Source organism: Hyperoodon ampullatus, assembly GCF_949752795.1.
Source record: "Hyperoodon ampullatus genome assembly, chromosome: 18".
NCBI lineage: Eukaryota > Metazoa > Chordata > Mammalia > Artiodactyla > Ziphiidae > Hyperoodon > Hyperoodon ampullatus.
Window position 1 is genome coordinate 54,815,807 of NC_136931.1, and position 16,082 is coordinate 54,831,888.

Here is a 16,082-nt window from a genome sequence, read left to right on the forward strand (position 1 = left end):
TCCCACAGGTAGCTCTCCCCCTGTGCATCTCCATCAGCAAGCTCAGCAGGCAGTGTGCAGCCACCATGTTCAGCTGGCTGAAGCGGGGCGGGGCTCGGGGCCAGCAGCCCGAGGCCATCCGCACAGTGACCTCAGCCCTCAAGGAGCTATACCGTGAAAAGCTGCTGCCTCTCGAGGAGCACTACCGCTTCGGGGCCTTCCATTCACCAGCCCTGGAGGATGCTGACTTTGACGGCAAGCCCATGGTGCTGGTGGCCGGCCAGTACAGCACGGGCAAGACCAGCTTCATCCAGTACCTGCTGGAGCAGGAGGTGCCCGGCTCCCGGGTGGGGCCCGAGCCCACCACCGACTGCTTCGTGGCCGTCATGCATGGTGACACCGAGGGCACCGTGCCTGGCAACGCCCTCGTCGTTGACCCAGACAAGCCCTTCCGCAAACTCAACCCCTTTGGGAACACCTTCCTCAACAGGTGTGCAGCCAAGAGCCAGGAGTGCATCTTCCTGTCCCTGGCCCCCCACCCTGCCCCATCCCTGCCTCTGTTTCTCTCCTTTTCAGCCCCAATTCCCTTCTCTCTACTAGATCCTTCCTCTTCCTGCCTTCTCTAGGGGAGCAGTTAAGCCAGGGATGCATGGGTTCAACCGCTGTCTAGCTGGGTGGCCTTGGGCAAGTGACTTAACCTCTCTGTTTCTCTCCTATCCTCATCTGGAAAATGGGGATAACCATAGTCCTTACTCCATAGGGTTGTTGTGAGGACTAGATGAATTAACACCTACAAAGTGCTTAGAACAGCACCCGGCACAAAGTAAGTGCTCAATAAACATCAGCTCTGATTTTTTTTTTTTTTATAGTTATTATTCTCTGTCCTGATCTTCCTTTTCTCTTTCAAGATTCTTCCCTTCCCTGAACCTGATTCTCCTCGGTGCAGTCCTGGGTTCCCTTCTTATGTGTCCTCTCCTCCCGCCCCTCCCTGCACTGACCCCTGACCTTCCCTCTACCCCAGGTTCATGTGCGCCCAGCTCCCCAATCAGGTCCTGGAGAGCATTAGTATCATCGACACCCCAGGCATCCTGTCGGGGGCCAAACAGAGAGTGAGCCGCGGTGAGTGAGGCCCGGATCTCTGGGTCTGAGCGGGGAGGGGCTGGGGGCCTGGACTCTTAGGTCTGAGCGGGGAGGGTCCCAGAGTCTCTGCTAGGACTTGGGCCTGTGTCCGCCGGCCCTGCGCTGGTGGGGTAGCAGAAGGGAGCTGGTGGAAGGCTGTGATTCCTCCATGTTGGCACACGTTGAAGGGTGGGGGAGGCGTGTGGGTGAACACGTGCGAACGGGCTGCAGCTGCATATCTGGGTGGGTCTGAAGGATGGAGGGGGAGAGATCAAGGGAGACAGAGAGAGATACACAAAGTCAAAGATGGACAGAGATTCAGAGGGCGAGGCAGCGATACAGAGAGACAGGAGACCCAGCGAGGAGGCTGAGCCGGGCAGGCAGGCCCTGGGCCCGTGTGAGCTCTCGGCTCTGTGTCTGGGCCACAGATGGGGCCGAGGAGGACCTGGGAAGGGGAATCTGGGCGGGGGCCAAGGGCGGCCTGGAATTTATAAACAGCTGTGCAGGGGGAGCGTGGAGGGGAGGGGGTGAATTCCAGCGGGGCCTCGAGGGAGCCCGGCCCCCACCCTCATTCCACCCAGCACTTCTGTCCCCTTCCACCCCTGTCCCGCAAGGCCTCGGAGGCCAGAAACTGGGGCAAAGGAGGCTGCAGTGTGGGGCAGAGGGGAGTGGGAGGCCACTGCAGGGAGGCAAGGAGGCTGGGCCTCGGGGGGAGGGCGCGGACAGTTACGGGAGTCCCTGGCCGCTGCCCAGGAGGCGCCTGTTCCCCGGAAGAGAGGCAGGAGGCAGCTGCAGAAGCAGTGGGGTGGGGGAGCTTGGGGCGTGGGCCTGGGAGAGTCGGAAGGGAGGGAGGCCTCCAAGCCAGGGCAGGGGTGCAGGGTGGGAGCCCAAAGGAAGTGGGGAAGAGCAGAGAACAGGGTCTCCTTCCCTTTCAGCAGAGGTAGGGGAAGAGGAGAGTCCATCCGTCTGTCTGTAAGGATGTGTGTGTGTGCGTGTGTGTGAGTGTCTGGGAGTTTGTGCCCGCGATTGTGGCAGGGTGTGACTTTGTGTGCGGCTCTGAGGGACTCCGGGGGGCTTTGTGGGACTGTGTGTGACAGTGACTAGTGGTGTCTCCATTTGTGTTTGTGAAACGTGTGTGTGAGCGTGTCGGGCAAGGGAACTTTGCTGTGACTGCGTGGATCGTGTAGTGTGTGTCTGGGAAAGTGTGTCATTGTGGGTGTGACTCTGAGGTGTCAGGGCTCTGCTTGGGATTGTACCTGTGTGTGACCGTGTAGGAAGGACTGAGGGGGTTTTGTTGGATTGGGTGTGACCGCATGGGATTGTATCTCTGTATACAGTTGTGCTCTTGTGTGTACAGTGAGGGGGGGGTGTATGTGTATGTGCATGAGTGTATCTTTTGTGTAACTATATATGATTGTGTCTCTAGTTTGGTGCGTGTGCGAGTGAGTGTGCACGGGCTTGTGTGTGCCTGCTGCTGTTACTTTGTGTGGGTCTCACAACGTCTTTGCAATTGCGTGACCACGGATATCTGTGTAGTTTCCAGATTGTGAGCGGGGGTGTGTTTGGGAGTCTGCATCTTGTAGTGTGCGGCTCTGATGGTGTCCAGGTGTACGCTCTGAGTGCATGAGTGTGTGTGTGCACGTGTGTGTGCACTGGTGGAGCATGTGGCCTCTGCCTGGAATATCTGTGAAAGCCACACGTGTGTGATTGTAGCATAGTGGAGCCTTCCGGCGGGGTTCAGATCTGGCCTCTGCTCCTAAACTGTGGGACCTTGGCTGAGCCACTTAACCTCTTCATGCCTCAGTTTTCTCATCTGTAAAACGGGAACGTGATAGTATCAGCCTCATAGGTTGCCCTGAGGGTTCAATTTAAACGTCAAAATGTGTGAAGCACTTAGAGCAGTATGTGGCACACACTAGGTGCTGTGGAAGTGCCCATGATGACTGCTTTTCCTCTGCGAGGCTGTCGTTGTGCGCCCCCGGGTGCCTCTCTGCCACGTCTCCCGTTCCCGCGCTGACTCAACCTCCCTCCCTCCGTCCCTCCCTGCATGAGACACACTTTCCAAAGCCAGGCCACTGTGTGTGTTTCTGTAGACATTGGGGAGGGAGGAGGGGCCCCAGCTGCTGTCCCTCTGGTGACCTGGCCCTTTCTCCCCGAAAACAGTGTCACCCACGCCCACCCCATCCCATCCAGTCCCCAGTGGCTGCAGGAGCCTGCTTCCTCCCATGCAGGATTGGCCTGGCACCAGCTCCCCAGCAGAGCATGGAGGCCCACGGGGCTGCTGCTCTGTTGCTTCCTACCTGCGTATCTGGAGTAAATCCCTTAACCTCTCTGTTCCTCAGTTTCCCCTTTTGGAAAATGGGGGTCATAAGAGTGCCTGTCTCCTGGGGTCGTTTTGAAGATTCAATAAGTTGAATCGGGAAGGGCATGAGGTGACTTCGGGTGCATCAGCGATGGCTCCCTGTTCTGCCAGTTAACTCCTCATCCCCCAGGTTGCCAATCTGTTCCCTCCTCCTGGAAGCCCTCCCTGACCACCCAGCCTGGGTCAGGCGCTCCCCTCTGGGCTGCTGCATCCCAGCCTGACCACTCTGGACTGTGAGCCCAGTAAGGACAGACCTGGGGCTGCCTGAGCCACACTGTGTCCCCAGCACAGAGCAGGCGGCCCTGGGGGTGGCTCCTGGAAGACCCCCCAACGGCGTCTCGCAGGCATCATGAGGAATGTTTGTTGAGTGCTTGCCATGCGCCTAGCACCGTTTTTTTTTAAATAAGAGTTTTATTGTGGTATAATTTACATGCCTAAAGCTCACTCATTTTAAGTGTATAGTTCAGTGTCAGGCACTGTTTAAGCTCTTTATATATCTTAGCTCATGTGTATTACTTAAAAAAATTTTTTTTTAATTCTATTTATTTGGCCATGCGGCATGTGGGATCTTAGTTCCCCCACCAGGGATCGAACCCACGCCCCCTGCATTGGAAGCAAGGAGTCTTAACCACTGGGCCACCAGGGAAGTCCCCTCATGTGTATTCTTTTAATCTTCACACAGTTCTAGGAGGTAGGTCCTATGATGATTTCCATTTTACTGAGGAGGAAACGGGTTCAGAGAGCTTACCTGCTTGCTTAAGGTCACCTAGCTGATGGGGGCGGAGCCAGGATTCAAACGCGGGTCTTCCCAACTGCCAAGTCGGGGGGTCTCAACTGCTTCTCTCCTCTCTCCCAAGCGTCACTTGTTGCTGAATGAATGAGCGAACCAGCAAAAAAAGCAAACAGCGTGAATGAATGAGTGAGTGAGGAAATGAAAGGTGAAAGGAATGAATGAATGGACCCAGGAGCCAGCTGTTGGGATGGGTGCCCCACAAAGGCAAGGACCTTGTCTGAGTGTTCTCTGTGGGACCCCCAGTGCCCAGGACAGGGCCTGGCACACAGAAGACTCAGTAAATGTTGTTAATAAATTTAAAATATTTAACATCTGCTATGGCAAGAGCATAACCAGGGCCCGAGTGAAATCTTTAGTTGCTGGATGGTGGGGAGATCTGACAGATCCTGAGGACGGGCTGGGGTGATGGAGGCACTCGGGGGCCTTGCCGGGGGTGGGGGTGGGTTGTCCATAGAAGCACAGCGAGTCTATTAGGAACACTTCAGTGTTTCAATAACTGGACCAATGCCCGCTGCTAATATCTGCCTAAAGAATGAATAAAAAAGGGGAGGGGTGATTGTCCCCTGTAGTCAGATGGCCTGAGAGACAGGGGCCAGAGTGATGGGGGAAATTCTGAGGGCTGTGGAGACAGAGCTGTGGGGCACTCTTGGGGCCTCAGCTGTTTCTCATAGACAAAAATTTCGAAGGTTAACAACCTGAACATCCGGTACAGTCTAACTTGAGTCCAAAGGAATGGCTGCATCCCAGTGGCTGGAGGCTCGGGTGCTGACCTCTGCCCCCGGCGCCCCTGTACCACCCCCTCCCCCTAGGCTACGACTTCCCGGCAGTGCTGCGCTGGTTCGCCGAGCGCGTGGACCTCATCATCCTGCTCTTCGATGCTCACAAGCTGGAGATCTCAGACGAGTTCTCGGAGGCCATCGGCGCCCTGCGAGGCCACGAGGACAAGATCCGCGTGGTGCTCAACAAGGCCGACATGGTGGAGACGCAGCAGCTGATGCGCGTCTACGGGGCGCTCATGTGGGCGCTGGGCAAGGTGGTGGGCACGCCCGAGGTGCTGCGCGTCTACATCGGTTCCTTCTGGTCCCAGCCCCTCCTGGTACCTGACAACCGGCGCCTCTTCGAGCTGGAGGAGCAGGACCTCTTCCGCGACATCCAGGGCCTGCCGCGCCACGCCGCACTGCGCAAGCTCAATGATCTGGTGAAGAGGGCCCGGCTGGTGCGGGTGAGCAGTAATGGGGGGCTGGCTGAGCAGTAACCGGGGCTGGGGAGGCAGCGGCGGCTCTTTGCCTTTCCTCTGATCCTCCTCTACTTGACTGCTGGTCCCTGGCATCAACTCTCTGATTAGTTAAGTTCTCTAATCTGAGAAAGTTCTCCTGCTGTGCCTGGCCCTGTGCTGGGTGGTGCTGGGAACACAGCAGTGACCAAGGCAGTCCAGGGGAGAAGACCACCCCATCCCCAGACAGTGACCATCCAGCATGGTCAGGGCTGAGACTGGGGAGCCCAGCGGAAATCCAGGAGGGCTTCTTGGAGGAGAGGGCATCTGAGCTGCAAACTGGAGGATGAGGAGGACAAAGAGGGGAAGAGATTCTAGAAAGCAGGACCAGCAAGTGTGTGGACTGGAGATGAGAACATGGCCAGTTCAAGGAAGAGGAAAAAATGTCAGTGTTGAAGCCAGTGTAGACAGTGGGAGTAACTGAATCTGAGGCTAGGGTCAGGGGTGGGGTGGGGTGGGTGAGAGATCACCCAGGGCTGTGGCCTGGAGCTTGTGCTTTGTCCTGAGGGCACTGGGGAGCCATGGAAGGATTCAGAGCAGGGGAGGGACCGGGTCAGACTCTAGCTGCCTTCTGGAGGGTGGATTCAAGGGCAGTGAGACTCGGCTCCCAGACCAGCGAGGAGGCTGGGGATTGAGGAACAGGAGGAGCCTGGATCAAGACAGGGCCTCCGGGACTGGGAAGGCAGAACACTGGTTTAAGAGCGTTTTGGAGGACGACTGGAACATTCACAGGGGAGGCTGCCTGCCAGGGTGGAAGTGGGGCAGGAAGCTGGGCAGGCAGAGAGGCCTGGAAGGTTATGGGGGATGGAGGAGCCTGAGGTGTTGGTTTAAGGCGCTGCAGAGAGGGGGTGAGTCAGAGCCCCACCCCCACCCCAGGAATCCTCCTTGGGAGGGAGCCGCCCAGTGTGGTCGGCTCCTGAGGGCTCCAGGATCCACCTTTCTCTCGTCCTCTGCCCAGGCCCTGGACTGTCTCCGTCCGTCTTTCTGTCTGTGTGTGTGTGTGTCTCTCTCTCTACATCTCATTTCTACCTCTTTCTCAGTTTCTCTCTCCCCCTTATTGTCTCTCTTCTTTTCCTCTTCTCTTCCCTCATTCATTCTCTTTTCTCTCTGTCTTTCTCCATTCTCCCTCTCTCAGTCCCCCCTCCCTCCCTCAGTCTCCCCCTGGGTCACGCTCTTCCCCTACGGACCCCAGTCCCCCAGGTCCCTCGGGGAAGCAGACAGCAGCGGGAGGGGGAGCCCAGGGTCCGTGGGACCCAGGGGTGGGGTGGGGCCGGACACCTGGTGCCCCCGCCACGCAGGAGGTGGCTCCGGAAACCCAGACAAACCCCGGAGTCCGGGACCCGCGCCCCGGCCCACCCCGCCCACCCACGTTATCTCTTCCTGGCACCTTCCACGGCTTCCTCTCTGGAAAAGCCATTAGTGCCTGGCCTCCTCCTGTCTTCTGGGTTCCCGAGGAGCCGCCCTTGGGCCCCGCCCCCTCTCCCCATTGGCCCGCTCTCGCAGGCCCCACCCACCGGCCTGGCCACACCCCTGCCCTGATTGGCCTTCTCAGACCTGCAGACCACTCCTTCCCCTTCCTCCTGCAAATCCATCTATGGCTCCCCAGTACCAATCAAGACACAGGGTCTACAATGACCAAGGCTTGTTGCTTCCCCCCTGCCCCGTGTCACCCGCTCATCCCCCACGTGTGATTCTGCCACACTTGGTCCAGCCACCAAACAGCAGCACACACCGTTTACCTCCCCATATGCTCTCCCCAACAGTACAAGGCCTTTCCGCACTCTTGGTAACTACCCCTCTGTGCCTCAGTTTCCCTGTCTGTCCCAGTGTCTGATGTGGATGAGTCCTCTGGCTCTGCCCTTTGGTTGAAGTGGTAGCTGCTGCTAGAAGGGGCGATTTCACTGTGCTGTGACACTTGAGGCCAAGGTCTTGGGAGGTTCTGATTCTAAAGAGACCAGGGTGCCGTGAACCTTCATACCGAGCTCGCTGAGGTGACTCGATAGCATTAATTCAACAACCAATTATTGAGCGCCTACAGTGTGCTCCTGCACTGTTCTAGGTCCTGGGGATAGAGCAGGGAACAAAACCAGATAAAGTTTCTTTTCTTGTAGAATTGCTTTTTAATTGGGAAGTGGATGTTAAACAAATTAATTTCTAATATTATATTGTATGTAATAAGGATTATGAAGAAAAATGAAGCAGAGAGACTGGTGAGAGGCTATTTTAGGGTCATTGGGGAAGGTCTCCTAGAGGAGGCGATGTTTGAGCAGAGGCCTGAAGGAGGGGAAGCGGTGAGCAGAGTGGAGATCTGGGGGAGACCATACCCAGGCAGAGGGAACAGCAAGCGCAAAGGCCCTGAGGCCGGGACATGCTTGAACAAGGAGCCCAGGGTGGTGGAGATGGGAGATGAGGATTCAGAGCCAGCCAAGGTGCCACCAAAATGTTTAGCATTCTAAACCTATGACTCATTAAAAGGACTTTTTTTTTAACATCTTTATTGGAGTATAATTGCTTTACAATGGTGTGTTAGTTTCTGCTTTATAACAAAGTGAATCAACTATACATATACATATATCCCCATATCTCATCCTTCTTTCGTCTCCCTCCCACCCTCCCTATCCCACCCCTCTAGGTGGTCGCAAAGCACCGAGCTGATCTCCCTGTGCTATGCGGCTGCTTCCCACTCGTTCTCTATTTTACATTTGGTAGTGTATATATGTCCATGCCACTCTCTCACTTCATCCCAGCTTACCCTTTCCCCCTCCCTGTGTCCTCAAGTCCTACATCTTTACATTTGCGTCTTTATTCCTGTCCTGCCTCTAGGTTCTTCATTAAAAGGACTTTTTAATGAGTGCTTTTTTTTATTAATTTAATTTTATTCAATACCTATTATTTGAGAGATAGCATAGTATCTTTTTTTTTTTAAAGACACCAATTGTACCTGAACATTTGTTACTTTTTAAAAAAAAATTATTTATTTACTTTTGGCTGTGTTGGGTCTTCGTTTCTGTGCGAGGGCTTTCTCTAGTTGCGGCGAGCGGGGGCCACTCTTCATCGCGGTGCGCGGGCCTCTCACTATCACGGCCTCTCTTGTTGTGGAGCACAGGCTCCAGACGCACAAGCTCAGTAGTTGTAGCTCACGGGCCTAGTTGCTCCGCGGCATGTGGGATCTTCCCAGACCAGGGCTCGAACCCATGTCCCCTGCATTAGCAGGCAGATTCTCAACCACTGCGCCACCAGGGAAGCCCTAAAAGGACTTTTTAACAAGTGCTTTTAATTGAACATTTAAGACCATCTCATGGGAAGGCACTCATGTTCTGTCAAACGTGCCCCCTCCCACTTCTGACCCCAATGGCTCTCAGGTTCTCTTCCCTGCAGGCAACCCCCGTGGGTAGTTTCTTGTGTCTTTTTCGAGATATATTCTATTTTTATTTAAGCCTATCCATTTAATTATTGAGCTTCCTATTAAAAATAGGACATGAATGCTCATTTTTTTTCCTCTCCTTGTTTGCTTTTTTTTATAAAAATATTTATTTATTTGGCTGCGGCGGGTCTTAGTTGCAGCGTGAGGGATCTTCGTTGCAGCGTGCAGGATCTTCAGTTGCGGCACGTGGGATCTTTTAGTTGCAGCATGTAGGATCTAGTTCGCTGACCAGGGATTGAACCCGGGCACCCTGCATTGGGAGTGCAGAGTCTCAGCCCCTGGACTACCAGGGAAGCCCCTCCTTGTTTGCTTTTTGATAACTTATGAGATCGTGGCTCAAAGGTTCTCAAGTTCATTGGTTTATTCCACAAATATTTCTTGAGTCTTTTCTCTGCACACTGTGCCGGCGCTGTGGACAGAGGGAACAGACAAGGTCCCAGCCCTCCTGAAGCTCACATTCTGATGGAAGGAGACAGAATTAAACTAACAGATAAATGAAATAATGATGAATTGTGATAAGTGCTGTGAATGAAACAATAAAAGTAAAGGTAGAAAGGAATTGGATGGTGGTGCTTGCGGCACCTGCTTCCCATAGGATGGCCTCTGTGAGGAGGTGACATCAAAAGGAAGCTGAAGGGGCTTCCCTGGTGGCGCAGTGGTTGAGAGTCCGCCTGCCGATGCAGGGGACACGGGTTCGTGCCCCAGTCCGGGAGGATCCCACATGCCGCGGAGCGGCTGGGCCCGTGAGCCATGGCTACTGAGCCTGCGCGTCCAGGGACTGTGCTCTGCAACGGGAGAGGCCACAACAGTGAGAGGCCCACGTACCACAAAAAAAAAAGAAGCTGAAGGAGCCAGTTGTTGGGAGACTAGGGCAGAGTTCCAGGCGGGGAGTAGCACGTGCAAAGGCCCTGAGGTAGGAAAGTGGTTGGCATGCTGATAAAAAAAGGACGGCAGGTGAGGAAGCTGGAGCAGATGGAGGGAGATAAACGTGCATGAAGCGGCCAAGTCGTGTAGAGCAGTCTCAGGCTCTTATTACACTCTTAAAAATTATTGAGGCCCCCAAAGAGTTTGTATGTACACGGATTAAATCTTTCTGTATTAACCATATTAGAAGTTAAAACTGAGGGTATTCCCTGGCGGTCCAGTAACTAGGACTCAGCACTTTCACTGCCATGGCCTGGGTTCAGTCCCTTATCGGGGAACTAAGATCCCACAAGCCTCGCGTTACATCCAAAAAAAAAATAAAAAGTAAGTTAATACTGCGAAAACGTTTCATATTTATTTCTCTCATAATATTAATTAACCAACAATACTTATATAATTATTTTTTTCACCTGTGCCGCGTGGCTTGCGAGATCTTAGTTCCCCAACCAGGGATCGAACCTTTGCCCTCAGCAGTGAGAGCACAGAGTCCTAACCACTGGACCGCCAGGGAATTCCCAAACAATACTTATATCCTTATTAATAAGTAACATTTATTATAAATGTTACCTATACATTTTGATCATGTGGATGTATACTAATGAACAGATAATGATAATAATTAACATTGTAAGATCATTTAAAATAGCAAGAAAAAATCTACTACCTGTTAACCTAAGTAACAGATGTTGTATGAAGATTAACTGTTTTCCAAACCCCCAAAAAAACCCAACTTAGGGAGGACAGTGGCCCTGTTTTACATGTTTGCAAATCTCCTTAATGTCTGGCTTCAGAGGAGACATCTGGATTTGCGCATCTGTTTCTGCAGTCAATTGCAATATCTTTTAGCCTTTAAAAACTCGACTGTCTGCTGGGGAGGAAATGAGAGTTAAAAAGACACACAGCACCTTAATATTCTTATGAAAATAGTTTTGAGTCTGCAAATCCCTGAAAGGGTCTCGGGGACCCCTGGGCCACGCTTTGAGAATTGCTGAAGTAGGGCCTTGTCAGCTGTGGGAGGAATTTTGCACTTGGATAAGAAGCAAATTGATACATAGTAGCAGTGTCTCATGGTGCCGGCACTTGTTCCTTAAAAAAGCAAAACAGGGCTTCCCTGGTGGTGCAGTGGTTGAGAATCTGCCTGCCAGTGCAGGGGACACAGGTTTGAGCCCTGGTCTGGGAGGATCCCACGTGCCGCGGAGCAGCTAGGCCCGTGAGCCAAAACTACTGAGCCTGCGCATCTGGAGCCTGTGCCCCGCAACAAGAGAGGCCGCGATAGTGAGAGGCCCGCGCACCGCGATGAAGAGTGGTGGCCCCCGCTCGCCGCAACTAGAGAAAGCCCTCGCACAGAAACGAAGACCCAACACAGCAAAAATAAATAAATTAATATCCTTCTTTAAAAAAAAAAGTCAGATTGGCTGAATTAATTTTTAAAAAAAATTTTTTTAAAAAAGCAAAACAAAACAAAACAAAAACGACCCTCCAGCTGCTACTTCATGGGGAAAGGATTAGAGGGGCTGGAGGGGCCAGAGGGAAAGCCAGGTGTCCAGTGGGGTGACTGGTGTGTCCCCCCAGGCAAATGATGGGACTGCTGGGATTGGGGGTACAGCAACTGAGGTGCAGAGAAATGGAAAAGTAGAAGAGAGATTTAGGAGTTAAAGGGGCTCGCTGATGAAATAGATGTGGCCAGTGAGGAGAGAGAATCAAATCAGGAATGATTTCCAGATTTCTGGGCTCCACTGGGTAGGGAGAAGTGGAGGTGCCGTTTGTCTCCCGAGATGGGCACAGCTGAGAGTGGCACAGCTCTGGGGGCTGGACCTGAATTCCATTGCGGGCGTCCTAAGATGGAGCTGTCCAGGAATGTTGACAAGGCAATCAGCTCTGAGTCTTGAGCTCCAGGGAGAGGCCAGGGCTGGTATGTAGATTTGGCAGTGGACATGGAGGGAGGTTTATGCCATGGGAGGGGCTGAGAGTACCTAGAAGAGATGGGAAGCCCTTGTACCCACGGCAGCAGCAGCTCGCCTGTAATTGTTAGAAATGCACATTCTCAGGCCCCACCCCAGACCTAGTGAATCAGAAACTCCGGGCAACCCATGTTTTAACGAGCCCCGCGGGTGACTGTGAGGCAGGCTCAGGTGAGAACTCTCCTCCCCACAGGTTCACACCTACATCATCAGCTACCTGAAGAAGGAGATGCCCTCCGTGTTTGGGAAGGAGAACAAGAAGAAGCAGCTGATCCTCAAGTTGCCCGTCATCTTTGCCAAGATTCAACTGGAGCATCACATATCTCCTGGTGACTTCCCGGACTGCCAGAAGATGCAGGTGGGAGGCCACCCAGGAGCAAGGCAGCAGGGGTGATGTGATGGGAAGGTTGGCTTCCATGGGCTCCGGGATGGGACCTTGAAAACTAGAGGGATGGATGGCAGGTTCCTGAAAGCACTTCCCGCAAATGATTCTGTGGGAGCGTGGTTTTGTGAATTAAGGGAGTGAACAGCAAACCCAAAGCAACTGTGGCTTAGTTAGGATAGAAGTTTATTTCTCTCCTTCATAAATGTCCTGGAATATGGTCCAGGGCTGGTTTGGTGCTTTACAGAGCCAGGGACCCAGTCTCCTTCTGTCTTAATTCTCCTCCAAGTCTGGCCTCCAGTCCCAAGAACCCCCTCATGGTACAAAATGGCTGTGGAAACTCCAGCCATTGTTTCTGCATTCCAGCCAGCAAGAAGAGGGGGAGGAGCGGGGTGGGAGGGGAAGCTAATGGTACAGTCTCTCTCTCTTTAAGAACACTTACTAGAACAGTGCTGTCCAATAGTACTTTCTATGGTGACTTTCTATGCTGTGCTGTCCAATGTGGTAGCCACTAGCCACATTAAAACTGAAATTTTTGTTTTTAATTTTAACTAATTTAAATTTAAATAACCACATGTGGCTACTGTATTGACCAGGGCAATTCTAGAGTTGCATGTGCAACTTGTACTGACATCCAGTTGGCTAGAACTTAGTCACATGGCCACAGCTGCTGCAAGGGAAGCTGGGAAATGTAGTCTTTTCTCTAGGTGGCCAGATGCCCAGGTAACATTCAGGGATTCCATACTGAGGAAGAAAGGAAGATGGATATTGGGGGATAACCGGAGGCTCCTCACATGTCCAGGCCTAAGATTAACCAGTGTCGGGGAAAGCACTGAGTCTGGGTGTGGCAGCCTGGGGTAAATGAAGAGCCGCAGGAGGTGGGCAGGGCAGGAGTGACCAATGGATGTGGGGACAGAGGTCCAGGCTCAGGCATGGAGGCGAGGACTAGTGCCCCTAGCCCAGGCTCTGTTTTGAGGTTGTGTTAGGCTGATACTGAAAGCCTGTGACCTTTAGGTCTTAGATATTTCTAGTCCAATACTGAAGAATTATAATAGAATGAATTTCCCCTTGGTCACTGACTAGCTCTGTGAACCTGGTCAAGTCACTTAACTTTTCTGAGCCTCAGTTTCTTCAACTGGAAAATTGGCATTCTGATAGTATCTACCTTGGATGCTTAATTGGCTAGTGTTCGCGACTTCCTTAGACAGTGTCTGGCACAGAGTTTGGGCCGAATCAAGGTTTCTCAGCCTCCACACTCCTGACATTTGGGGCCAGACAATTCTTCCTTGTAGGGGGTGTCCTGTGCATTGCAGGCTGTTTAGCAGCATCCCTGGCCTCTATTCACTAGATGCCAGTAGCACCCCCGAGTTGTGACAATCAAAAATGTCTCCAGATATTGCCCACTGCCCCCTGGGGGACACCATCATCCCTGGTTGAGAGCCGCTGGGCTAGATAAAGAGCAGCTGTGAATATTACGCTGACATTTATTGAGCACTTCATCCAGATGAATTCATTGAGCCTTTCCCACCTCGCAGTGAGGGGAGTGCTAGTTCTCAACCTGTTTTACAAATCTGGGAACTGACAGGGAAACCAGAGAGGTCAAGTCACTTGACTGAGGACACACAGCTCCCAAGTGGCAGAGCTGGGCTGGAACCTGGGCAGCCTGGCCCTGGAGTCCTCCCTACTCATCACCATTAATCACACCCCTGTCTTTTATGGTCATGATCAGTGGAGCTCTCTGCCTTGGCTCTGGAAATTAATGTGATGCTGCGATATGGATCGGTCTTTGCTGCAACCCTTCTGGTGCAATCGCTTTAACAGCTGCACGTGTGAGAAGCAGCGTGACCACAAACCCAGCCCTGCAGCGGCTCTAGCACCAGATGACTTATTGCCCCGGGGGTGGAGAGTAGTCCCAGGATCTCCTGATGACCTGTCCATCCCAAACCTAACCTCCAAATATGGAGCAAGCCACTTAGCCCTTTCTGTGTGGTGGGGTAACAGAGCCAGCAGGGTGGCAGGAATTGCATTTTCTCAACTTGCATAATGGTGGGGATGCTGACTGGGCAGCTGGGGTGCCGTAGAGGGTGTGCAGGACTGAGGGCTGACGGGTGCGCTCTGGTAAAGCCGTGGCTGATGTCAAAATGTTGAAATCCTTCCCTACCAGCTGGTGAAAGGCCCCTGCTCTCCCTACTGTCCAGGGATTCTGGGGTCATGCCTGGCACTGGGTGGGGTGGGGGACACTGTGGGACCTTGCTGCCCAAGTCTCTTCTGAGTGGTGGGTACCCAAGCGGATTGGGGTGTTCAGATAATCAAATACTTCTGCACCTCTCTGTCAAGAGCTGCCCAAGTGTCCCGGAGCCAGCACGGGGCTGGGGGGCTTTGGGATGGTGCCCCCTGACTTCTCTGTGTTCCCCTCCCCACAGGAGCTGCTGATGGCCCACGACTTCACCAAGTTCCACTCGTTGAAGCCAAAGCTGCTGGAGGCGCTGGATGAGATGCTGACCCACAACATTGCCAAGCTCATGCCCCTGCTCCGGCAGGAGGAGCTGGAAAGCACAGATGTGGGCGTGCAGGGGGGCGCTTTCGAGGGCACCCACATGGGCCCCTTCGTGGAGCGGGGGCCTGACGAGGCCCTGGAGGACGGCGAGGAGGGCTCGGATGATGAGAGTGAGTGGGTGGTGACCAAGGACAAGTCCAAATATGACGAGATCTTCTACAACCTGGCGCCGTCCGATGGCAAGCTGAGCGGCACCAAGGCCAAGACCTGGATGGTGGGTACCAAGCTCCCCAACTCTGTGCTGGGCCGCATCTGGAAGCTGAGCGATGTTGACCGAGATGGCATGCTGGACGACGAGGAGTTCGCCCTGGCCAGCCACCTCATCGAGGCCAAGCTCGAGGGCCACGGGCTGCCCACCAACCTGCCCCGCCGCCTGGTGCCACCTTCCAAGCGGCGCCACAAGGGCTCCGCTGAGTGAGCCAGCCGCTGCCTGCCGGCCCTTCCTCCCTCTTGCCCTGCTGTGGCTCCCCAGCTCCGGATGGCTGCACGCACACCCCCACCCCAGCCCACGTGCACCCTGCCTGCCCACTCTCCCAGCTGTAAGGATGGGGGTCCCTCTGCCCCCCACTACCAAACAGTGGGGACCAGGGGAGGGGCAAGGCTTCTCTGCCCACCCTTCACACCTCTACCCTCACGTACACTTAGCACATCATTCCAACACTAATACACACACACACACACACACACAGAAGCATCCATCCGTGCATCATTCATTCAAATATTTGTCTGAGCACCTACTATGTTCAGGGCTCCTTCTAGGCACTGGGGATTACAGCAGAGAGCAAAACAGACACCTCTATATGCCCTCATGGAGCTGACATTCTCAGGAGAAAGCCCCTACAGAATCACTCAAACACACAGAGACACACACCCAGGCCTAACCCGCCTGATCCCTGATTCTGAGCAGGACCCCTCATAAGTGAGCGGCCACTTGGTTGAAATGACTAACAGGGGTCCCCTTGCCCTGCTTCCTCTCGCCCAGCCAGGCGGGGACCCTCCACCCCATGGTGTCCTCAGGTCTTGGCACCAGTGGGGGCTCAGGGGGGAGACAAACCTCCTACTTCCTCAGCTGGCCCCCCAGCCCCTCCCCCCAGTCCCTGCCCCACCCCTTTCTTTAAGAAGGATCCTCTGCAGACCAAACCCCGCCTTCCATCCCTGCTCCTCCCAGAAGGCGTCCACTCTGAGGCCTTTCTGTCCTCCACTCACCTGCCCTGGATTGAAAGCCCAGCCTGCTCCCCCCGCCTCAGGCTCCCACAGCTGGTGGTCCGAAGTTTAGACTCTGCTGGGGCACAGCCTCTCGGCCCACCA

At 53.9% G+C, this 16,082-nt stretch overlaps 1 protein-coding gene across 2 annotated transcripts; it reads left to right on the top strand.

Annotated features, from left to right (window-relative positions):
* Positions 1-65: 65 nt before the first annotated feature.
* Positions 66-15,192, top strand: EHD2 (EH domain containing 2; the record flags this gene model as incomplete). Of its 2 annotated transcripts, none has more annotated exons than XM_079722937.1 (5): positions 66-469; positions 1,001-1,098; positions 5,063-5,475; positions 12,029-12,193; positions 14,641-15,192. In XM_079722937.1, the coding sequence occupies 5 exons, from the start codon at positions 66-68 to the stop codon at positions 15,190-15,192; spliced, it is 1,632 nt and encodes a 543-aa protein (XP_079579063.1). The 2 variants fall into 2 exon arrangements, with proteins under 2 accessions (XP_079579063.1, XP_079579064.1); XM_079722938.1 differs by having other exon boundaries at positions 5,063-5,469.
* Between the last annotated feature and the right edge of the window lie 890 nt (positions 15,193-16,082).